Here is a 25,973-nt window from a genome sequence, read left to right as displayed (position 1 = left end):
AGGGGAAGGAATGAGAGAGGCAGAAAGAGTGCATGGGAAGGATGTGAGCATACCTGGGAACTTTTGATTTCTTTTTTTTTTTAAATGAAATGTTTTATTAAAGACATAAATACATGTAACATCATGTACATACTGTATTGACCATTTCATTTCATTTATTTATTTATTTTATTTAGATTTTTTATATACCGCCATTCATGAACAAGTCACATCATGTCGGTTTACATAGAAAACAAGGGGTGCAATGAACAGTAGAACTAAACTAGTGCAAGGGGAATGCAGTTACAAAAAACCAGGGGTATAATAACTGGAAGCGAGAAAAATAGGAACAGAGGGGAGTAAGAGAACTGTAAGGGGATAAAATAAATAACTTAAAGATTATTTACAATACCAAATGGTAACGTTGTTACAGGAGTTGGAGGTGGTTATGAGTTGTCCGGGAAGGCTTGTTTGAAAAGCCAGGTCTTCAATCTTTTTTTTTTGGTGGGAACTTTTGATTTCTAGTCACACTGAGATTACCATGAGTGCGGGGGGGAGGGGGGGGGGGGGGAGCAGGGGCGAAGGACCAGATGTGCACAAACTTACTCTCATACACACACAAATGGACACTCATATGTTCACGATCACTTTCCACACACACACACACACGCTCATTCTTTCATGCTCTCATTCCTCATTCTCTGACACATTCTCACATGCTCACTTATAGCTTTACTCCTCTCATTTTCCCCACATACACACCCCTCTCACACTCATGCTCGCTCACTCACTTCTCTCCCTCTTCCACACACACATGCCCACTCACCCTCACACCCATGTTCATGCACACTTTCACTTCTCTTCCTCCTACACAAACACACACACTCTCACAGACATGTTCTTTCCCCTCCCCTTAATATACTCCCTCCCCATGCACACACTCATTCATATATATATACACACACACACGCATGCTCCCTCATATCTATACTAGCCGTTAAGCCTGTAACAATGGGCTACATTTAAAAAAAAATTTTCGGTCTATTTCCTTCCTACTTCCTCCCCCCACCCTCTCTCCCCCCTCTATTCTCCCTCTCCTCCCTCCCCCCTCTATTCTCCCTCTCCTCCCTCCCCTCACTCTTTCCTCCCTCCCCTTTCAGCTGATCCACAACTGTCCCTCCCTCGTGCGCGCGCTGCCGCCGCCGCTACTGCTCCTCCCTCCCTCGCGTGCGCGCCGCCGCCGCTCCCGCTCGTCCCGGCCACCGATCCTGCTCCTGCCGCCGCTCTTGCTCCTAAGGAGCAGGCGCCATTTTTTTTGGGGGGGGGGGGGGCACGCTCTGCTCTGGCCGACGTGCTCGCATGCGCGGTAGAGCTGCTCTCTACTGCGCATTTGCGGCACGTCGGTCCGGGCTCCCTTATAGGTATGATACAAACACTCATGCACAAATTCCTTCTTCCGGCCAATAGCAGCAGCAGCAGCAGCAGCAGCAGCATCTTCTACTGCTGCTTCTGTTATTGGCCTCCTCCCTTCTTCCTGTTCCCACAGGCCAATTGAAGGTCTCCTCCCTTCCTGCCTGCCAGCATGGGTCTGCAGGCTCAGGAAGGAGGCCTCTGGGCACAGGGCAGGGAAAAGGAAGGAGGCAATTAGCCCTTGTGAGCCAATCAGAGGCTTTCTAAGCTGGCTGCACACTAGCGAAGCAGCAGCAGGGCACCCGGAGATTGCAGCTGTTCGCCTGGAGACCCAGCAGTTCCATTAGAATTCCGGAGTCTCCGGGTCAAATCCGGAGAGTTCCCAGGTACAGATGTGAGTGAGAGAATACAACATGCACACATACAAACACCCCATCCCGCTATCCATCCATCCACTACCCACCTTACTCCCTACTTCCCTATGTGGACAGATATTGGGGAAAGGGGGGAGGCAGGTGGGAAGGCTGCTGTGGGGTGTGGCAAGGTTGCCAACTTTTAGAGAAATCTAGAAATACTATTACTGACGTTCTGTCTACCACAGCCCTACACCCTGAGAACCCTGTCAATTCTAAATGTTTCTGATTCTGGTCTTAATATACTATTTTAACTAATTTGATCTTATTTTATTTAATGTTTGTATTTCTAACTATCGATTTATTAATGTTTTAGAGTTATTTTAGACTTAGTTTAAGCTACATTTATTTTTAGTCGATATTAAGCTATTATTACTTGTATTTTTCTCATCTTATTGTATTTCTATTTTACCAATTGTACACCGTTGTGATGGTTCTATTACTGATGTGACGGTTTATAAAAACCAAATAAAGCATAAAGCATAAACCTGCTTCCCCCTTACCCATCATTTCAAATCAACGAAAGTGCCAAACATTGAAACCTCCCCCCTGCCATCAAACCCTTTTCAGTAAACAGCTCTCCCTCGCTCTGACTCAGCAAACTGTGAGGAGGATGTTCCTATCCCTGGCCCTCTCAGCGATTTGAAATGTTCCTCGTGGCCCTTCTCTTCAAAAATTTGAAAATTGTGGCTTTATGGGGAAAAGGAAGCTTTCCCCTTCAAAAGTCTTTAATCCCTCCTCTCCCCATGCAAGTTACCATAAAGAGACTCATCACCAGGTGTTATGTTATAGACACTGGTTTTCTCCTCAGCTCTGACCAGTTAAAACTCTGGCAGCGAATTCTGCAGTATTTGTAATGCACATAAAGAGCTCTCAAAAGGTTCCAGCATTAACGAATTGTAATAATCAAAGGCTAAAAATAACAGTGTTTGTAATGCTGTTCTAAAAACTGCCTGATCTAACAGTGGCTTCAATTGCCGTCACACATGTAGTTTATAATAACCAGCTCTGATTAAGTTGTTAATGTGTGGCTTCAGAGAAAGTTTAGGATCTAAAATAACCCCAAGATTACATACTAGTTTAGCAAATTGAATAGTATGACCTTCAAAATTTAGAGAATGAAGGTTATCTAGCACAGTTAATCTGCTAAGCATAATAATTTATTTTGGCAGCATTCATCAAAAGTCTTTTCTGAATAAGCTACTTCTGAATGGCCATCAGATATATTTCTAGTGATTTTAGAGTATGTGAAATAAAATAATCAACAGGCATTAAAAATTGTATGTCATCTGTGTAAATTCGAAAACTCAGGTCCAACCCTGTCAGCAACTTACAAAGTGGTAACAGAGAGAAATATTAAATAGGGTTCGCTGTCATATCTCATCCTTGAGGAATCCCGGTCTTAACCGGATACCAATCAGATGTCATACTGTCAATATAAATCTGCTGAGAGCGCTCAGAAAGAAAAGAAGTAAACCAAAGCAAGATTGTTTCTCAGACACCAATCTCTCCCAGATGCATAAGTAAAATCCTGTAATCCAACATATCAAACACTAACAAGTCCAACATTACAAAGACATATTATGGCATATTATGTCACTTCTGCCCTCAACAATCCATCTCTCCATATTAGAGGTAATGGCAAAGTGTAGAACAGCTGAGTTGGTAGCACCATGGTCTAGTGCATCAACAATGAAGCAGTCTGTTCTGATGCTCAGAACATTGCTGGCATCAGGGCTCAATGCACTGCATGTTCCGGTACTCAGTGTGTCAAGGATTTATGTGTCATGGGTTTTGTGTATCGATGGTGCTAATGATTTGTCTTTTGATGAAGTCCTATGCATCAATGGTGTTGGTGATCTATGTGTTGATGTGAGACCTGTGCATTGACAGTGATGGAGCTGGAAGTGTCAACAGTGCTGGGGCCTAATGTGCTGTTGGCACCAGTGCCTTATGCGTTGATGGCGCTGGACTGTACGCGTCAATAGGGCCGGAGGAAGATGCGCCGATGGCTGCATCAATGAAGACAATTGATGATTTTTCAACACCGAATGTGCCACTGGCTCTGCAAAGTGTTTTTCTTAGCTTTAGATTTGATCAATCCCAAGGATTCAGCCAGCTCTGTTGGCTGGGAAGATCTCTTACAGGAGCTCCTGCTCAACTTTACACCTGGGGAACATGAAAAAATCCTGCTCCGAAAGGAAAATTGATTGTAGTTCCTCAGATTCCTACATAGTTCCTCCATTTTCCAGGCCCTGGACTTTTGTGACTATGCAGACATGTAGCCACAATTATAATAGTTTGCCTAGTCATGGTCCAGTCCAAAGCAGTAGTAACAGACATCGTGTCCGAAGGTAATGGACATCTTTCTACCACATTTACAGTCTTTAAAACCACTTACCTTGAGCTTCTTGGATCCAGGCACTCTGTGAAGAAATCTTTTCTTTTTTTTTTTTTTTCTTTTTTTTTAATATAGCACAGAAAAGTGCTGTTTGGAGAGCTGCTCAGGCAGCAAAACAACCAAACAAGTCACAAAAAAGTATGAAAAATATGATTAATGGGATACATTTTTGAAAGAGAGATGGTACATGTCTGTGTTGAAGCTCAGACAAAATAAGACTGAGGGGGCTCATGAGGCTCCATCCATGTGGGAATTCCCACACATGTTCAGTAGAGCAAAAGCTGTTGACAGAGAAACAATACTCCACATCACACCCAGGACATCTGTGCAGTGGTGCTGGAGGAGACTGTTGCTGGTTCTAACAATGAAGTGGCCATCTGGCTAGATATGGACATCACATTAGGTCCCGATGCCAGAGAAGGACCCTGCTTGTAGAGTGCTCACATTGGAGCTTTCATCAGTGCAGAAACTGAGGAGCTCTGTGGAAGGTGCGACCATGCCAAGCGTATTTACTATTTTGACATATTATATAGAACCATGATCAAACCAGATAAAATCATAGACAGTGTCAAACAAAACCCATAGAAAGTATTAATTTAAACCACATACCATTTAAAGTTCTATAAACCCAAACATCCCTCTGTTACCCTGTTTTCCAATGCAGAAGTAATAGAAAGAGTCAACATGAAGAGGTGATGATGAGCATGCTCAGAAAGGAGACAGGATGAGATGGGTTCCTTTACGAATGACTTGAGAATAGAGAAATGCACTGTTAAGGCCTACTGCTATTAGACTGGATTCCTTTTGGTCTGTCCTGACTATTCTGGAGAGATCCCTGTTTAATTTGTCTAAGGATATTTTGGCTTCAACTAACTGAATCTCAACAGGACAATCTTTTGTATATTCATTCAGGGAAACTGGTCAGTTTGGAGCACAAACTGCAGGCATCCAGTCTCTCCTTGATTCAGGAAAAGGTTCTTGAGGCATTTGAAAATCATGCTTAAGGGCTTCAATGTCAGATTTATGAACTTCCACAGCACTGATATGCACTCAGTAATAGTGTCTCATTAATGCTTTATTCACATATAAGCTGGAAGACAAGCAGGACTTAATTTATACTTTGCAGGTTATGAAGAAATTCAGCTTAGAAAACTTTCTGTTATATCACTCAGAATTTTTAGGCAAGGCTTTACCCATTCCAAAAGTTTGGTCCAGGGTCTGAGTACACAGGCAGTCCTCATAAATGTTGCTGGGTCTGCAACTGCATCAGCATCTGAGCTTTCCAATTGCTGGGAACACTGAGAAATTCCCAGAATTCACTCTTAAAGCCCTGAATACAAATTTAGATTCCTCAGGGGCATGACTATTGAAATGTAGCAGGCTATATATGCAATAGCACTAGCTTCTCCTGAGCAGACCCCAGTTCAAAGCTGTCCAGAGTACTTTTAGACTTGATGTTTTCCTACAATTTCACCTCAGGATATGTTTAAGAAATATTTCATAGAGATCCTGAGGGAGTGCCACCAGTGAACAATATCTACTATCTTCTTCAGGAGGAGAAAAAGCCTGAAAGTTTAAGTCCCTTAGAGACTTAGTTGTCCCAGGTTTCTAGAAATAGTTTGGACCTCACTGGTTTAAGAAGGCAAAGAAATTCTTCACTAGCTCTGATAGCTGGGTTCCCTTTGGCTGAGGGACCTTCTGCACCAGAGCTGGAGGTGAGGCATTCTCTTCAGAAACCCAGACTGACTCATCTTCACTCAAAGCTACCGGTAAAGCCAAGGAAGAACTCAGCACTACAGTAGCTGAATCTGCTGAAGCAGTGGCCAGCTCTGAGGTACACGGTGCCAGTTGTGTCAACAACTCCTATCAAACAGCATCTTGGTTATGGACAGCGCTAGCAGCATCTCATTCCATGCCATAGTACCAGCGGCAGAACTCCTGGGCTTAGGTGCTGAAGCACTCTGACACAACTGTTGGCACCTTGGTTTGCCATGCCGAGCATATGGACTGCATTCTAGAATGTGAGCCCCTTGCCAATGACATGAATGATGCCCTGGTTGGCTTCTGGTCTGGGTAAAATAAATGACTCCGCGCCAGGAAGAATGATGGGACCTGTGCCAAAGAGGCTATCTCCCATCAAGGAGGGGGGGGGAGGGGAGCCCAATGCAGGGGAGCCCTAAGCAATGGTGACAATCTTTTCTTTGGCTCAAGGAGAATGGCCTGAAGGGGGTCCATCATGTCATTTAGGCACCTTCTCTGTGCCTCACCTGGCACCTCAGGCTTCCACATCGCACTTAATCCCTGACCTGAGATGGATTCGCGAACTGGCGCCATGGTGATGGAGCCTTCCCGTGCTTGTAGGAACAAGAGAGGAAAGATTCCCATCTTGATTACTTGTGCCAAGAGCCTGACAATGCCTGGCTCTAGGACGAGGAGTAGCTCTGCTGCTCAGCTCTGCACCAAGTCTTTGGGCTGTTACACATGGTGCCTTGTTTAGAACCTCCATCTTGGTACTGCTGCAACCTAAGGGACATCTGGTCTGGGCTTAAACAACGATAGCAGACAGTGTGCGTATCTGTGATGGACATCCGGCGCCCACAGGTGTCATGCTTGAAGCCACTGACCATTGCCTTCTTGTCCTAGTTGTTCCCATACTATTTTCTCCCTTTTTTTCTTTTATTTCAGAACTTATACGTTCGGGGAGTGAGGGGGGCTGCCAAGGCAGTGGAAGAAAAATAGAAGAAACAATGAGGCAGATAAGGACACTAAGGCAAAAACAAAAAAAAAATTAAGAAATAAACTGGGGCACATCCGTGCAGTAGCTCGAATGAAGAAAGACTGAGGAACTCAGAAGGCAGTGTGTATGCCCAGAAACTCCTGCACATGCTCAGTAAAGTCTTTATTGGGCTCTGAGAGCTGAGTCTATGTCAGGATCATCCAATGTCATCAGACTATGCATTATGGCTAATTCATGCCTGTTTGTCGACAGAGAAACTACCCAAGGAGTCTGGAACTATGGGTATTTCTTTACTTTGCATACTTTGCACCTGCATAGACATCACACGGGATTTCAAAATGAAATCTCAATGTGTATTTCAGCCAACTCCATCCATGGCATTACCCTGTTTCACCAAGAGGAAAAGTTCCTTCGCTGTGCATAGTTTGTGTACTTTTTCCTATAGAAAGTGGGGAGCAATATTCAAATGTGATTTTTCCTTGGAAAAACCTCTGTTCACCCTCACAAATTCCTTTGAAAATTGCCCCCTTGAAATCAAGTGTGTTTCTAATCAAAAGTATATAGCTTTTATTCTAAAATGTAAAAATATAAGAATATTTAAGAAACAAATTATAAGAATAAAGGAAACCTATGAATAATCAATATACATGTCGATATTATTGCTGTTTTAAGAAAGGCTTTGTAGCTACAACTATTTTAGGCCATAGCGAATTGTATCATAGCATTGCTTCAATATTTGATAACGGACGTTGTACTTAACTGGCAACAAACAGTCATTTATAAGAGTCTCAGAAGTTTCATTACTTATAAACATCTCCTCCAAAACCACTATCATGAATATTAATCTATGAATATCTGCTCGCCCCAGACTTTCCCAATTTAGTTCCAGCATGAATCACAAGAATGCCAGAAAGCAAGTGTAATGAAACTGGTGAAGCTGAAAAAAGATAATATAGTTTGACAACAGCCTGTATATTCAATTTTAGATGAAAGATCAATCACCTCTTAAAAGGATACAGTAATATCAAATAAATGTTTGGTCACATTTCAAATTCATGTTCAGCCTTTGAAAGCCAACTAGAAACAAATGATTGTCCATGGAAGAGGTTTTCTACTAGGACTGCATATATTTCTTTGCCTCTATTGGCTACTACTATGTTTTCATTAGAAAAAAGGATCTGGTTTTGCAACAGTCAAAGATTGTTAGCTGACCTATCAGATGAAGTGCGTAACATTATCATACTTACAACTCCCACAGGAAAGGCTAAAACTGCCATCATCCAATCACGGAGGGAGATGAGTTTCTTTAACTGTCTTTCTTGCTCTTGGTTGTCACTTCCCTTGGTCAGAAGAGTGGAAAGATCAGTCAGCACACAGATCCCAAAGAAGACAGCCTGGATAACCTATAGAGATTAAATTCAGCAGTAGTAAGTCCAAAGATAAGATACAAATGAATACCCCATTGTGAAAAGCCAGTTTGCTTAACGTAAACGTGTTTTCTGTAGATGGCAGGATGAAATAGCCATGATCTGAGGTAATGTGCCCCCTGATGGCAGTGGACAGAAACTGTCTCTCAAAGCTATCTGAGCTTTTGCTCCACTGTGCATGCGTGAGAGTTCCCATGCACGGGCGCTGTCTGCGTCCCCTCAATCTATTCCAAAAGATTCTGTAGGTATAAGAGTCTGCTGTCCAGGGAGGAGGGTGGACATCTCATGGCTAATTCATCCTGCTTGTGACACAGTATCCCTATTTTCCCCCTTATACCTGTGCAGGACCAGGCTAGATTCCTTGTCCACCTTAATTCCCCTAAAGAGAGAGAGCTCTGTGGGTGAGGCCCAGCAGAGGAGGAATAAGAGTTGGGACTCAGGTGGGTTACTCAGACCAGACCCAGGTCTCCAGGAGGAAGGTAGCTCCTGCAAAATAATGCTGTCCAAACACTGAGCTGTAACAAAGCTGTGAACACTGAGGAAACAAGTACGAAACTGTGAGCAATGAGAGTACACTGTTCCGAAGATAAGACAGTCTACTAATATTTGTTTGCTGTAATTACCCAAATAAAGATAGAAGTGCTTTTAACATGCTGGAGTCAGATTAAGTTTGTGCCTCCAGGCCGGAGGGATCACCACTCAGTCCCACATATGGTTTTAGAAGTGGAATTTTTTTTCTAAAGCACTGCACAAAGAAAAAACCTCCAGAAGGAAGGAAAAAACATTTTTGTGTATATGTGTAGCCTGCTAAAAGTTTGGAAAATAGGCAGCCTGCAGAAGAGAGATGTACAGTGGCTGTGTAAATTACAGAGCTTGGGAAGAGAACCCGTGACTCTAAAATCAAGTACAGAACACAGGAATGCAGAGAGCACAGAAGCCTGTGAAAGGGTGTGGCTCAGAAAGCAGCACTGTAGGGAAAAAAAACAGTTTAAAAGCTTCCTATATAGAGGAAACTAATTCATGGGTCTAGTTGCAGGAACAACTAGAAAGTGGTAGGTTTAAACTGGCTAAAGAGAGAAGCTCTGTTGGAGATAGAGAATAAAAAAGAATAAGCAAGTTAATGCTGTTTATGCAGGTTTTTGTTTTTTTTTACCGTTTACTTTGAAAAAGAAAAGGGAGTGAAATTCTGGTGTAGCAGAAACTGCTTCCATGGGAAGCCCAAAGAGATAGCGCATGGAAAGTCAAGCGAGAGATGCTATGGAGTGCCCAGTGAGAAGCACTGTGGACAGCCCGGAGGGTGGCACTATGGAAGCCCCAGTGAGTGGAGCTGCCGAGGAGCCAGCAACCAGTGCAGGTGAGTGGCCAGAGAGTGCCACGAGGATACCAGAGAAACCACCAATGGATGTTCCACAGCTAGTCCAAAAAGTTCTGCTGGGGTGGAAAATTTAAAACAGAAACCAGCAAGGAACTTGATTAAAGGACTGGAGGTGCACACTGCACAGTGGGTGGTGACCGTAGTGCAGTCTAGGGAAATCCTGGTAGGTGGAAGTGAGCATAACCCTAGAACCCCAATCCCAAGCATAACTGGTAGGCCTGGAAAATCTGCTAGAATGGGTTGTGAGTGCAGTGAATGCGAATAGTGCATGGCCCTCTTCCAGAGAGCAAATTACTCTGCAGTTCGAGAAGTGCAGCCACAAGAAAACTTGTAGTGGAATCATGGCAGGAGTTAATCTACAAGCACTGATTCAGAATCTCTAGGAGGGAGAAAGGAAGTTACAAGAGAGGCTTATAAGGAACCACATGTCCTGGACTTAGCAAAAACAGAACCTGGAAGAACATTGGGCTATGGTCAACTCGTATTTGGCGAGGAGCTTATGAGGCCTGGGAGGGCCACTGCAGAAAACCCAGTGGGAGCCCAGAAGCTGAGGGTCGCACCTAACTGAAGCTCAAGCCTGCAATGGGAATCCGGGTAAGAAAGCCTGGAAAGTGACAACTCAACTCATGTCCAAGCAGACCCTGAGAGGCATGAGCCCAAAAAGTAGAGGCAACACAATTGCTCATGCTGGAGCTTTGTGGCCTTGCCAGGAAGTGGAGACACAGAGTGCCCAGAATGGGGCACTAAAGAGTGGCCAGCGGGCTGCAGCACCAATTGGCCTGAGGATGGCGCTACAGGAGGTGATGAGGAGACCCTGTAGGGTGCACAAACTCTTCTGGGAGTCCAAACACTGCTTCTAAGAGAAGCCCAGAGAAAGGGGCTGTGAAGAACCCTAAGACAGGGATCACACAGAATACTGGGGAGGGCAATACAGACTGCCCAGGAGGAGATAGTATTGAGAAATCTGAAGTTGCAGTACAAGAGATCCCAAGGAAGACCATGTAGGGTGCCCAAACTCTACAGGGAATCCAAAAACTGCTCCTGTGAGAAGCCCAAAGAGATAGGGCATGGAAAGTCAAGCGAGAGATGCTATGGAGTGCCCAGTGAGAAGCACGTGGACAGTCCAGAGGGTGGCACTGCAGAAGCTCCAGTGAGTGAAGCTGCGGAGGAGCCAGCAACCAGTGCAGGTGAGTAGCCAGAGAGTGCCACGAGGATACCAGAGAAACCACCAATGGATGCACCACAGCTAGTCCAAAAAGTTCTGCTGGGGTGGAAAATTTAAACCAGAAACCAGCAAGGGATGATTAAAGGACTGGAGGTGCACACTGCACAGTGGGTGGTGACCATAGTGCGGTCTAGGGTAATCCTGGTAGGTGGGAGTGAGCATAACCCTAGAACCCCAATCCCAAGCATAACTGGTAGAAGGCCAGATAATAGGGAATAGGAATGTGAGGCACATCCCTGGATGGGATCCATGGGGAGTGAAAATGCTCAGACCAACAGGTCCAAGTTGAGGAGAGGTATGTGATGCAGTGCCTCTATTTTTCCCCTTAAACCTGTGCAGGACCAGGCTAGATGCTTGGTCCACCTTAATTCCCCTAAAGACAAAGAGCTCTGGATGGGGCCCAGCAGAGGAGGAATAATATTTGGGACCCAGGTCTCCAGGAGGAAGGCTGCTCCTGAAGAATAATGCTGTCCAAACACTAAGCTGTAACGAAACTGTGAACACTGAGGGAAGCAGTACTAAACTTTGAGTAATGATAATACACTGTTCTGAAGATGAAACAGCCTACTAATGTTTGTTTGCTGTAATTTCCCAAATAAAGAAAGAAGTGCTTTTAACAGGCTGGAGTCAGATTAAGTTTGTACCTCGAGGCCTGAGGGATCATCGCTTGGTCTCTCACTGTTATTTATGGAAAACACTGTTTATGATTAGCAAACTTTAATTTTTTCCATCGATAAGCAGAGCTGAATTAGCCATGATCTGTGGTGACTCCCATAGCTGAGGGTTGCATCAAGGAGACCAGATAGTAGTGGGTGGTGAAGATGTGCAACGAGGACCAAGTGGCCGCTTTGCAAATGTCTTTGATAGGCACTCCTCGGAGATGTGCTACGGATGTAGCAGTTGCACGCACCTAATGCACTCTCATCAGGCCAGCAAGGTCTAGAACAGCTGCTGTATAGCAGTGTTGGATGCAGTTGGTTATCAAATTTGATAGAGTCCTCTTTGAATGGTTACTCTGAGCCTGTTAGGGTCATAGGAAATGATCAGCTGAGGCTTCTTTCCACATTTTTGTGTATGGCACTTGTAGTACCCCAAGGTGCATTTGTAATCAAGTGTATGTAGGAGTTTCTCACCCTCATGGGTATGAGATTTGGGAAAGAAGGTGGGAAGTGAGATAGACTGATTCAAGTGAAAAGCAGATAACACCTTTGTTAAAATCTTCAGATGTGTCCGAAATACTACCTTGTCATGATAGAACTACAGGTAAGGAAGAAGGTGAACAAGTACCTGTAGTCCACTCATTTGGCGTGCTGAAATCACTGCAATGAAAAATAGGACCTTCCATGTCATGCATTTAAGGGAGGTCATTTTGAGTGGTTCAAACATAGGTTTTGTAAGGGCTGTAAGAACCACATTAATGTCCCAGGGCACCGGAGACTTCATAACCAGCGAATGCAGTCATTTCAACCATTTCATGAACTTTGATACCAAAGAGTGAATTGAGATGGGATGGCCGTCTTCTAATACATGATACGCTGCAATGGCGCTTAGATGAAGTTGCCAGTTCTGATTAGGATAGGTTAAACAAGTAGTCTAGTAGTACCTTTGGTTCACAAGGAAAAGGGTTTACTCCACGGAAGGAGTACCAGTTGGCATAACGGTCCCATTTGAAAGAGTAATTACGCCAGGTTGAAGGTCTGCGTGCTGAAAGAAGTACTTCTTGCACTGGATCTCAGACTCCAAACTGACTCAATACTGTGCTCCCTTCTCCTGCATCAAGAGGCAGGGGTTGTCTCCGAGTGTGACAGGCGGCTCAACAGAAACATGAACCAGATAACATAGAAACATAGAAACATAGAAATGACGGCAGAAGAAGACCAAATGGCCCATCGAGTCTGCCCAGCAAGCTACGCACTTAATCCATTTTTTTCCCTTTTTCTCTCTTCCACCTGTTACTATTGGCTTCCAGTACCCTCCAGCCCTAATTCCCCTCCACCCAATTTAGAGAGCAGCTTTGAATCTGCATCCAAGTGACATCCAGCTCAATTGGGGGTAGCAACCGCTGCAACAAGCAGGCCACCCCCTTGCCCCATACTCTTACCCACCCCTGTTTTTATTTTTTGTTTTGTTTTTTTTTTGGAAATAGCAGCCCTCCATCCTTCCGCTCTGTGAAGGTGGAACACCAACTACTGGCCACTGGCATCCCGCTCCGTGAACGCCTCTGTGGCTACTGCCGCTCCGTGCAGTGTTTGAATGCTGCTGTGGCTACTGCCGCTCCGTGCAGTGTTTGAATGCCGCTGTGGCTACTGCCGCTCCTTGCAGTGTTTGAATGCCGCTGTGGCTACTGCCGCTCCGTGCAGTGTATGAATGTCTCCACTTTATTCACGCCCTCTAGACTTGATGGATCCACAGTGTTTATCCCATGCCCCTTTGAAGTCATTCACAGTTTTAGACTTCACCACTTCCTCCGGAAGGGCATTCCAGGCATCCACCACCCTTTCCGTGAAGAAATACTTCCTGATATTGGTTCTTAGTCTTCCTCCCTGGAGCCTCAGCTCATGACCTCTGGTTCTGCTGATTTTTTTCTGATGGAAAAGGTTTGTCGATGTCTTTGGATCATTAAAGTTTTTCAAGTATCTGAAAGTCTGAATCATATCACCCCTGCTCCTCCTTTCCTCCAGGGAGTACATATTTAGATTCTTCAATCTCTCCTCGTATGTCATCCTGTGAAGACCCTCCACCTTCCTGGTCGCCCTTCTCTGAACCGCTTCCATCTTGCCCTTGTCTCTTTGTAGATACGGTCTTCAGAACTGAACACAGTACTCCAGGTGTGGCCTCACCAAGGATCTGTACAGGGGGATAATCACTTCCCTTTTCTTACTCGATATTCCTAGTAAGAAAAGGGAAGTGATTATCCCCCTGTACAGATCCTAGGTGAGGCCACACCTGGAGTACTGTGTTCAGTTCTGGAGACCGTATCTACAAAGAGACAAGGACAAGATGGAAGCGGTTCAGAGAAGGGCGACCAGGAAGGTGGAGGGTCTTCACAGGATGACATACGAGGAGAGATTGAAGAATCTAAATATGTACTCCCTGGAGGAAAGGAGGGGCAGGGGTGATATGATTCAGACTTCGAATGGATATTACTTTAATTGATCTGGATGGACGATGGGAGTACAACTACACAGTTTTGCAACAATGTGCATGGACTGCCGTGATTGACAGCAACAAGTATTCAGAAACTGTTTGTAATAAATAGCGTGAGAGGACGTGATAGAGAATACATTCGTGACAGAGAATACATTTGCACAAGATTCATCAGTACACATCTGGAGAGGACGTGATAGAGAACATTTTGCTCCTTTATTTGGGATACTGTCTCCCTGAGCTTCTCACCGAAGAGTTTATCCCCCAAGCAGGTAGGTCAGCCAGTTTTACATGGACATCATCACGAATAGCATTGGCCCACAGCAGACATATCAAGGGCTTCATACACTGACTGCAGCAAATGCAGCAAATTCCCTCTTTCAGGTCATATAGCAGCGCAGGAGTTAGTGGTTTGCCCAACTCTCCCCTGATGAAAGGCTTGAGGCTCTGAATGCATTCATATATGTAGTGGACCATATACAATTGATGCTGGGTTTTCCAGGCCATAAGCATATTCCACTGGAACACTTTTTTGCCAAACTTATCCAGCAATCGGTTATCCTTCCCCGGAGGGGTGTTAGAATGAAGGTGGGCCTTCTTCACCCGCTTCATCACAGACTCAATTATGACCAAATTATGGGGTAGTTGGACAAGCCCATACCCAAGCGACTTCTTCATGCGGAATTTTAAATCAATCTTCCGAGCTGCTATAGGTCCCATGAAGGGCGTACCCAGATTTTTAGCAGTACTGCAACGAGCACTTTGTATGTGGGCAGTGTTGTCGGTTCCGAAGGGATATCCAAATTTTTAGGATAATTAGGGTTTGAAACCTTTTTGACCTCCACTTTAAGTGTAGCTCCCATCTTCTTAACAAAACATGAGTAGGTGAGATGCTATAGTGGAGATGTGCGATTAAGTGGCTCCAGAGCTGGGTCTGAAGGGAGTGCTAGTACAGCTGCTTGGGATTTTCCCTGATGATACAGGAATCAACTAAGTGGGTGAAGGTGACCTTTCATGGGCTTCATGGAGAAGGGATGTGAGGCAAAATTCAAGTTCTTGCCCCCGGATGGTGAGGAGTTGGGATCTAAGCAGGCTGCAGGTGACCATGGAGGTGCTTCCAGTTTTACACCTTCCGGAGTGTTTGGCCGAATGGGATAGCCGGAGGAAGAGTGAGAGGTTCTGGGATTGGAAACAGAGAGAAGAATGTGTGGACTATATCTGTGATCTGGTCCATAACTTGCTGAGAGTAATGTCCCAGAGTCAAGGATGGGGTATCCTCCACAGAGACCAGTATTGGCTCCCCTTTGAAAGATGGGAGAGGCAGAAGAGAACACAAGGGGTCCAGAGTCTGCAAGTGAAGATCTTGTAAAAAAAAGCTATGACACTGCCATGGCACTGGTGATCGGTGGTAGAAGGTACAGAGATGGTCGAGTGGCCATTGGGCCTTAAACATTTTGATGGGTATGCAGCCTGGAGAATTTCTTTCATCAACTCCTCACTCAGATGATACAGTAAGACAGGGAAGTGAAGATCTCCTCCCCTTGAACTGCTTGAGGCTTCAGAGCAAGGTGACAGAGGGAGCAGGTCCTGGTCACTATCGTGGAGATGATAAGAGGCAGTTCATGCAACTGTGCAGTTTCAGTGATTTGCCTGGAAGGCTGTGATACTGTTTTGGGATGCACTGTAGACTTGATGGAAGCGTATACTGTGGGCTTCTGCATTGACTGCTTTGATGAACGCGTTGAATTCTTTGATAGGTGCATCGAGTGTGTCAACTTTAGCGCGGCACACAGCTTCTCGATGTGCATCAGTTCATGGGCCTTTGACGCTTTTGGTGCATCTTGCGTGCTGATCTCTCATGTTTTAGCTTCAATGAGGATGATGACTGGTGGCTCAATGCAAGTTGTGTTGCAGGGTCTTTTGCCTGATGCTGCAGCGACGGTTTTGCCTTTTTAGCTGGTAATGAAGCTGTGTGTGTTGAATGCATCGAGGCCTCTCTGTGCTTTGACTTCAGAGATTGTTCCCATGCTGGTTCTGATGCATCTTGATGTGGAGTTGAGGGCAGTCTTTGTCCCTGACCCAAGCGTCACCACTGCTTGTTGACTTTGGGTGCTCGCAGATGTCAATTGGGCCTGAGGCAGGGTTTGTAATCTCAGGGATTCAATCTCTGTCATCCTGGTTCTCTACGCCCACTGGAACATCCGTCCACAGGGACCACAATTCACCTGATCACAGTCGGGACCCAGGCATAGATAACTCTGTTAATGGCCATCCGTGAGTGACATGATCTGGCTGCAGGAGCAGGCCTTGAAGCCACCAGCCACTCTTTTTGCCATGATTGACTCCACTTTCTTTTTTTTTCTTCCCCACCAGGAAGCAGCACTGAAAAGTGCTGAGGAAAATCAAAAAATAGGGGTGTAATGCCCGAAAAATAGAGTAAAACAAGAGAATACAATCCATGCGGAGTGCAAACAAAAAGAGACTGAGAGGACGCTGACAACATCTGCACATGAGAACTCCTGCACATGCTCAGTGGAGCAAAAGCTCTGATAGCTTTGACAGTTTCCATCCAGTTCCACTGGGGGCACACTCCCACAGATCATGGTTAATTCATCCCTGCTTATCAACCGATAAAAACAATGACATATCAAAATCAAAACTAAACAACATTATGCAAGGTCCCTGCATGCATCCCACTTTCATAAGGAACAGAAATCTTAGCACATTTTTTAGTCTTGAATTAAGGGATTAATTTTCAAAATGTCTACTTTGTATCTTATTCCGGCGTACAGAAAATAATATACGTAGACTTGAAAATAAAATCTAAACATGTTACTTTCCTATCCTGCCCAAAATGCCTCCAAGAACACTTCTCCTTTTAGCCATTAGAAGAGCAATTTTCAATCAACTTATATATGTAAATGGCTTTGAAACTAGTCTTCACAATCACACGCATTAAAGATACTGATTTAAGAGATGAGATCCATGAAGTATTACTAGTTTTGCTGTAGAAATTTCTTTTTTAAACTCTCTCATACTTGGTTTTCCCAATTTTACACATGGAGCTGATGAGATCTGGAAAAGTATTTGTGTAACTTAAGAAATGAAGAATTACCCTTGGGAGAACCTAAACAAGCTTATTTGCAAGATCAGTTTTTCTTAATCAATGCTCCCCAATAGGCTCAGTACAGTGCTAGAGTGCTGCTGGGGAATATTTAAAAAAAACTTTCATTTGATGACTATCAAAAAATAAATCATGGACAAACTGGAGTCCGCATTCAAAGGGTTTGTCCAGCTAACTTTTGGGATAGCCAGATTCCCCCCCACCCCCACTCCCCAGCTTAATTTTATCTGGGTAGTTTATTACCCACTCATAATTTAGCCAGATAAAAAGAGGTGATGCTAGAGGCATTCCTGGGGTATGGCTAAACTTTATGTAGTCAGTGCTGATATTCTGCTCTAGCCAGGTAAAGCTTTACAGATAACTCGGGCCAGCCAAATAGTTGTCCTAAGGTTATCTGGATACCCAATACAAGGCCTGATCTCCCATCCTCCTGCCCTCCAAGAGAAAAAAATATGTAGCAAGAGCCGGATCCTCCCCCTGACAAAATAAGATAAAAATGTAGGGAGTATGCAGGATCCCTCCTTGCACCATGAGAGAAAAATTAGCAGAAGAAGGCCCAAATCCCATCCTCCTGCCCCCAAGACAAAAAAGAAGTGGGCATGTGGGATACTCACTTGCTCCTGCCCACCAAAGACAAGTAGCAGCTGAGCCCTGACCCCGCCCCCCAAATCACCCACCTAAAAAAAAATGCAGGTGAAATCTCCACCCACTTGGAATCCCTAAAAGTGTCCTCAAAGTGGAGCGGGAGGAGAGGTCTTACCTCCTCTCATTCTGATGAACAGTAAGTGTTGGCACAGCCGATTAATTTATTCACTTTATTCCAGAGTGAAGAGACCTTCACTAACAGGAAAGGGATCAAACCCCATTCAGAACTCAAGTCCCACATGCCTGCTAATATTTTATGTTGCAGACGGAAAGGGGAATCCAGCCCTTGCTATATAATGTTTTTCCTGGAGGGCAGAAGGGACGTCTTGGTTTTCTGGATAGCTATTTAGCCAACTTGAGTTATCCAGATAACTTGATCCAAGAGTGATGTGAATAAATTGATAGTAAGTGCTAGTACCTGCCAGTATTACTAGCACTTAATATTGAGTGGAGCAGGAGGAGGTAAGACTTTCTCCTCCTCTTGCTCTGCTTCTGGGAGGGGTCCTGGGGGAGGCCATTGGGTTTTCAGCCTACACTTTCTCGTAGGTGGAGCATGGGAAGGGGGATGGGACTCAGTTTCTACTTATCTCTGGTGAGCAGGAGGGAGTGGGGAACCTATGCACCTGCTATTATTTAATCTTGAGGAGGAGCAGGAAGGTAGGATCTGGCTCTTCTACTGCTAACTTTTTTCTCTTGGGACAGGAGGAAAGAGGGATCTGCACGCCCACTGAAGAGATAATATGACTTAAGATCCAAAGCAGAATGTCAGGGACAAGCAAGCAGAACCCCATCTTTGCAAAGAAAAGCAGCCTGAGACAGTGCTGACACAGCTTGGTATGACTATGTGACAGTTTCTTTCCCAAAGAAACTGGGGGAGGATGGGGCTTGCCAAAGTGGCAGTACCTCCTCCCCCAAAGGGGAAGAAAAGACCTGCAATGTGGCAAGAGACCCTCTACCCATCACAAGGGTATGCATGAGCTTATGAATATTTATCAGCAGAGAAGTATAAGACAGAGGGGGGCAAGGAGGCTGAAAAAAAGAGGTTCCTATCCGGAAAGCAAAGAGGCCCAGCTCCGGAAAGAAAGGAGGTTCAATTTTGGAAAGAAAAGAAGTTTTGTTCCAGAAGAGAAAATGAGAAAAGGAAAGAACCTCCTGGCAGAGTGACCCGAAAGCCAAAAAGGGAGCAGTGAGGCCGGGCATGGACCCCCAGAGGAAGAGGAGTCCCAAATCCCGAACGCAAAAACCGGGAAAAAACCCTGACAGCGAGAACCTGTGCTGAGGTGTCCCTGGAAGCAAGAGGAGGATCTGAAACCAACCAGATCTCCCTGCTTTCCCGAAGGATGAGAACCAGCCCTATCAGCTCTGCCAGCCAAGCCAGAAAGAAAGCCTCTCCCCTGCCACTCTCTCCAGCATTCCAGGTAGAACCAGTTTCTGAGGTGAACAAAGGAATCACCTGAATGTTGAAATCAGGGGTAAATAAGTTAGCCACAGTTATTTAAATCAAAGCAGGCTAAAGTTTATGGCATGTTTTGTTACCAATCACAACTTTTTACCCACACACCACTGTATTCCAGTGTACCAAAATGTGTAAACCACCAAATCAAAAAAGTAGTACCACCGGTCAATTAATAAATGATAGAATATATGCCAGGTATATATGTGGGCCCCTCACTCTAAGGGTCTGTATAGTGACACAGACTCGTATATGGTATGAGCCCAATCTTGGGACGTTAAACTTGGAATAGATGAGTATCAATCTTCCTCCTGTATCTTTATAAGAATTGACTGAGTCTGAAGAATTTTTAATATATAAATATCTAAAAATATCTAAAAAACATGATGTTCAAAATTAAAGTAAGGTGACCCCATACCATATACGAGTCTGTGTCACTATACAGACCCTTAGAGTGAGGGGCCCACATATATATCTGGCATATATTCTATCATTTATTAATTGACCGGTGGTACTACTTTTTTGATTTGATGTTTTGTTACCAGCCATGATACAGAGTTTTCTTTAGGGAAAACTGGTGCTTAGTAGCCAGGATTTAAAGATAGGAATTATTGTTATTTTCTAAATGCTTTGTCCTGCCAAATCTAATAAATAAAAGTCTATTTCCAAAGACATACACATTGTCTTTGCCTGACTTATGATCACAAGGAAGATGGGAGGGCAGCTTAGCAGTGTCTTTTAGCAGACAGACCCCTGCACCCATCTACCCTACACAATGAAAGATGTGATGTCTTGTATACAATTGTGTATGTATTGGACCATATAGAATTGATGGTGTGATATGCAGGATGCTAGCACGGCTCCTTGAAAAACTTTTTTACCAAAGTCATCTAGATGGCAATGGTCTTTGCCTGGTGGAGAATTGGAGTGCAATCTAGTTTCTTGGCCTTTTTAAATGCCAATTCCACTACTACAGATTGATGAGGGAGCTGAACTATTCCACAGCAAGGAGATTTCTGCATTCTGAATTTAAATCCAGATTTCTGAAAGCTGTGATTCCAGAGATGGGAATTTCCTACTTTTTCATTTCCAGTATATCCAGAATAGCATGGGTTGGCAAGGCTGCTGGCTCAGAGGGAATGTCCAAGACAACAGTCCCAAAACTTCCATCTGAGGATCTGAATCCTTACAAATATGGACTAAGAGCCTTCCCTATCTTTTCAATGAAATTTTGAGTATGAGAGATCCTCTGGTGGAGAAGTAAGATCTAGAGGAACTGGGGGTGGATCTGATGGCATTCCAGTAGCTTTCATGGGGAATTTCTTAGGGTGGCTCCCCTGATGAATATGCCAGCAACAACTGAGATGATAAGGGCTGATAGCATGGCTGAAGTGGTAAAGATAAGGGCCAAGTTCTATCTTCCAAGAAGGAAAAATCCTCCGCATATGACGAATTTGAGGGCGTAGTTAAAGATGGAGCCCCTGAAACCACAACCAGTGCCAACTGTGTAACCAATGGATGAGGCTGAAAAGCCAAAACAGAGGCGGTAGTTGAGGAGGAACTGTAGATTATCCTGAAAGTGAGACAAAGATAGAGGAATCCTCTGGCCAGTGTTGTTGAAGGAAAAATTTCCCCTGGAACCAGTACAAAATCTTGTTGCACCACAGGCAGTCTATTGGACACGAGAGGAATAATGGAGCAGACTGGATCAAGAGTCTCAAGGCAGAGCTCTTGGGTGTTGAGAAACTGGGAGTGCTCTCATGATAGGTGATGGAAGATGAAGTGAGTCTTCCAATGTAAATAGCCTAGGTCGAATATACAGCATAGGTAAAGCTGCTAATAGTATGTCAGATTCATCTGGTCTTGCAGAGGTCATATGGCCCTCCTGAGTCATGACAGATGGGACAGGAACTGAAAAATGCTTCTGTTCCTGTACTTTTTCAAGCTGTGGTGAGAAGAAGAATGAGTTGAAGAGGGACAAGAATTCTTTTACATTGATGAATGAACTGAATTCTGATGCATTGATAAGTGCATCATGGACAGAGTGCACCAAGCCATTTTACATCAAGTGTGTTAAAGATGATGCAGATACACTGTGTGTTCCATGCATCAAGTGCTTCAATGCACCAGACTGTGTCGACCGCTCCATTGTGCCATGTGTTATGTTCTCCAGTGTGCCGTACGGCGGAGCTCCAGCGTGACATGTGGGCACTATGATGTATCACATGATTGCATCAATGCTTTGTGAATTTGGCGTTTGGAGGTTCCATTCATCGGATGCTTTGATGCAGTATGTTTCGATACACCATGCATCGCTGGTTGCATCAAGAATTTCTTTTGCGCCAGTATCAAGGTCGATTCCATCGACACATCTCAGTGCTTCTTCAACGCAGCTAATTCTTCAGTTGACTGCTTCTACTTTGCCTTCAATACATGGCAGTTTTCTGTCCGAGGAGTACTTGGTTGGGAAGAAGGGGGTGTTTTGGAAGAGTGATTGGTACAAAGCTACCTGAGGAAGCAGAGAAGGCTGAACGCTGGGAGGAAGACTTGCTGTGACCACCTGGCGCAGACCCTCTATTTTCACTGTGCTTGAACGCTGGGAGCGCAGGGACATCCAACTGCAAGCCGAGCAATTCGACTGGTCATATCCAGTCCCAGGCATTAGTAGCAGAGGTCTTGCCCGTCCATGATGGACATTACCTGACCTCAGCCACATGTTTTGAAGACACTCAATGTGGGTTTCTTCTTGCTGGACATCATGTTCTACAGAGTTCCACATGGTGCTTCTCATGAATTCCTTTCACTATTTTTTTGTTGCACTGAAAAGTGCTGTTCTGTTAAGCTGCTGAAGCAGTGAGGCAACAAAATTGAAATTCTTTGAGAAAATTCTGAGCATAAACTGAAAAATCATCCGTGCTCTAGTTCAGACAAAAAAAAGACTGAGGAGGTTTCGAGGCAACGCTGGCGCGGGAACTCCCACATATACTCAGTAAAGCTTAAAGCTTTACTAGCTTGGCGAGACAAGTCCATTCAGTGCCACTGAATGACAATCATGGCTAATTTAGTCTGCTTATCAATGGAGAAAAGGAATTACAAAGTAACACAAATTACTGAACCTATCTGTAGGGCTCAACACTGCCCCCTGAGTCATTCAGCCATGATAGTCCTGAGTAATGTTTGGCAGTCCATCCCCTCTCTTTTTCAGGGGCAGCAAACTGTCACTTTCATAAACAGTTTTCAACTGTCACTTTCTCAAGTCTGGACAGCAAAGCAATGTCATCAGCTGGCTCTGGCTCTGAAATAACCCCTTCACTGCCAGCTGTTGGTAACTATGGAACTCTGCCACTAGATATCCAGTTCAAAATTGTCAGGGAAAAATGTTCTTAAGTAAAAGGAGTTTTAAATGACAAGAAAATAATATCAACAGTCAAACTCCTGTTTCATCATACCCTCCCACCTCCAAAACTGAAAACAACAAAATAAAATGAACATTTTTTTCACGCCCCTAGTTTCCAACTGATGAGCAGCTTCACCTTGTTGTGCCTTTCTGTATCCACAGGCCTTCTGACATCAGCACATCACACCAGGCAATAAGTTATTTAACTGTTTCCAGTTCTGTGGATGCCAGTAGTAACTTCCTAAATAAGAAAGGTACTGATTCGGGTCAAGCAGCAGCTTCCACTTTCCACTTTTTCCCATTGGAGAAAAGGTTCCAAGTTGGTGACCTGCCATAATCTAGCATAAAATCACCACTGATGGAGTCCAAGATGTTTCTCTGATTTTTAAAGGAAGTCTGGAAAAAATGAAAGGGGAGGAATGGGAATCTGCCAGCCCACCATCCTTCATTGTAGGAGGAAGAAGCAGGAGTTGTGTGTCATACTGTATGTTGTAACTAAATGATTACATATTGAGCATATATTACAGTATATACAGCACAGATCACAGGAAATTTAATCCGGTGCTATGTATTCTTTGAATCCTTTCTGGGATTTTGTTATGCTATCATTTCCTGAAAAGCTATTAGATTTATTTTGCTCTCAGAAATGTCTTTATTCTCTACCTGGTTCCTGGCACGTGCAGCCACTGTAAATTATATTTTAGACACACACACTACTAAGGCAAACAGCAAAGCTGTATGACTTTTTTAATACACACAAAGGCACTCATTTTACTTCAGTTTCAGTTTATTACACGCAAATACTCCTTCTCCATTGCCGGACCTATGTTCTGGAATTTCCTCCCACTCGAAATACGAAAATGTGACTCTCTTAAAAACTTCAAAGGTCTTCTCAAGACCCATTTGTTTAAATCTGCCTATTTTTGAGTTTTATGATTTGAAACAGTATTTTAATTTGCTATTCTTTTATGCTTTTTAATGTAATTTTATGTTTTCTTTTTATTGTCAATTATTTTATGCGTGTTTCATTGTTAACCGCCTGGACCATTCTGTGTTAGGCGGTCTATAAACCTAATAAATGTAAATGTAAATGCAACAAGTTTCTTATGGTAGTAACTGCCACTCCATGCAGGTTACTTCCATGTTTCTATTAAGGGTAGTAAACTGCCGCTCCATGCAGGTTACTCCCATGTTTCTGTTAAGAATAGTAACTGCCTCTCCATGCAGGTTACCCCCAAGCTTTATGTTAAGGGTAATAGTATTTACAATCAAAATCAAGCAGCTATCATACCCATAACAAAATTACTGCTAACAACATTTTTACTGTGTGAGCAGCCCTCTTTATAATTCAGACAATGCTTCTAGAATGTGCTTTGCTTTGGCCATAGAAGCAGTCCGGTCCTTTTTGCTTAATGTCTGCATTTTAGTACCCAAGACCGAAAAAGTCAGGGTCCAAAACTGGATATCATCTGAATCTAATTCCCTTCATTGCTCCCGCCATCGAAGCAGAGAGCAATGTTGCAGCTTCGTCAAAAGCATTAAGACTAACTGGTTAAGGCTAACTGGTTAAGGGTAGTAATCCCCATGCCTTCTATTAAGGATACTAACTGCCACTCTATACAGGTTAACCACATAAACCCTTTTCTTCATTTCCAACTTCTAGCCTTTAGGGATCCACAATGTTTATCCCATGCCCTTTTGTATTTACTGTTTTCGTCCTCACCACCTCTTCCAGAACGGCATTCCAGGCATCCATCACCCTCTACGTGAAGAAATATATTACTGATATTGGTTCTGAGTCATCCCCACTGGAGATTCATTTTGTGATTCCTAGTTGTACACATTCCTTTCCATTAAAACCTTTCAGGATCTGAAGGTCTGTATCATATCTCCCCTGTACCTCCTCTCTTCCAGGGTATATATATTTAGATCCTTCAGCCTCTCCTCATAAGTCTTCTGAAACAGACCCCACATCATTTTGGTTGCCCTTCTTTGAACCACCTATGTCCTGTCTCTATCCTTTTTGAGATACGGGCTCCAGAACTGAACACAGTACTTCAAGAGAGGCCTCACCAAAGACCTGTACAAAGATATTATCACCTCCTTTTTCCTGCTGGTTATTCCACCTTCCATGCAACCAGCATGCTTCTGGCTTTAGCTATCACCTTGTCACATTGCTTCACTGCCTTCAGATTACCAGAGACTATTTCCCCAATCTGTGTACATTATTCTTTCACCTCCAATCATACAGCTCTTTTAGATTACCACATCCCAGATGCATGACTGTGCGCTTCTTCGCATTGAATCCCAGTTGCCAAATCTTCAACCACTCTTCAAGCTTTATTAAATCAATTTTCATTCTCTTTACTCCTTCAGCATGTTCACTCTAGTGCAAATCTTAGTATCATTTGCAAATAGACAAATGTTACCTTCTATCACTTCCATAATGTCACTTACAAAGATATTGAACAGAGATGATTCCAAAACTGATCCTTGTGACACTCCACTTAAATTGGTTCTCTCTTCAGAGTAGGTTTCATTTACCATTACATGCTGTCTCCTGTCAGTCAATCAGTTTGTAATCCACTCTACTACCTTGTGCCCATTCCCAGGCTTCTCATTTTATTCACAAGCTTCCTATGTGGGACCATGTCAAAAGATTTGCTAAAATCCATGAAATCACATCAAGCACTCTTGCTTGATCCAATTCTCTAGTCACCCAATCAAAAAAATCTATCAGATTTGTTTGACAGGGGAGGAAGTGACGTCACCCCACCTTAATGGTCGCTTGACGCGTTGGCTCCTCTACCACCCAGCTTAATCTGATTAATAGCGGTATCATCGGGGCTCATTTTTTCTGCCGGATTCATCCAGAGGCTAGCTTTTGTCAGTGCCATGGCTAATCGAAAGAAATCGGTGGACTTAAAAACCTTCTCGTACGAGGCGGGCGGCTCCCGTTTTGCGGCCCTCAGTGCAGCGGCGGACTCGGGCGATATCATCATGGCGGACGGCACCACGAGGGAGGAGGTGAACGGAGCGGGGGATAGCTCTGCTGATTGTGAGGCCGGTAGGTCTGTTCCGATAACGGAGCCCACGAAAGAGGACTTTAGATTATGGTTCCAGGAAATACAAAGGGATATAAAATCTATTAAATTGGACATGCAGGACGCCTTAACGGAGTTTCGCTCTGAAATGGGTGACTTAGGCCGGAGGGTCGAGGATGTTGAAAATTTAATGGAG

The 25,973-nt window shown here is 44.1% G+C and overlaps 1 protein-coding gene across 1 annotated transcript in view; it reads right to left on the bottom strand.

Moving 5' to 3' along the window:
* AIG1 (androgen induced 1) overlaps positions 1-25,973 on the bottom strand; it is a 203,317-nt gene that overhangs the window by 83,021 nt on the left and 94,323 nt on the right. The window contains exon 2 of the mRNA XM_029596511.1: positions 8,188-8,343. Within this exon, the coding sequence (XP_029452371.1) occupies positions 8,188-8,343 (156 nt within the window). The remainder of the gene's footprint in view (positions 1-8,187; positions 8,344-25,973) is intronic.

This window comes from Rhinatrema bivittatum, chromosome 3 (assembly GCF_901001135.1).
Source record: "Rhinatrema bivittatum chromosome 3, aRhiBiv1.1, whole genome shotgun sequence".
In the NCBI taxonomy this organism is placed as follows: Eukaryota; Metazoa; Chordata; class Amphibia; order Gymnophiona; family Rhinatrematidae; genus Rhinatrema; species Rhinatrema bivittatum.
The sequence above is the reverse complement of the archived record's forward strand: the minus strand, read 5'-3'. Positions and strand labels throughout refer to the sequence as shown.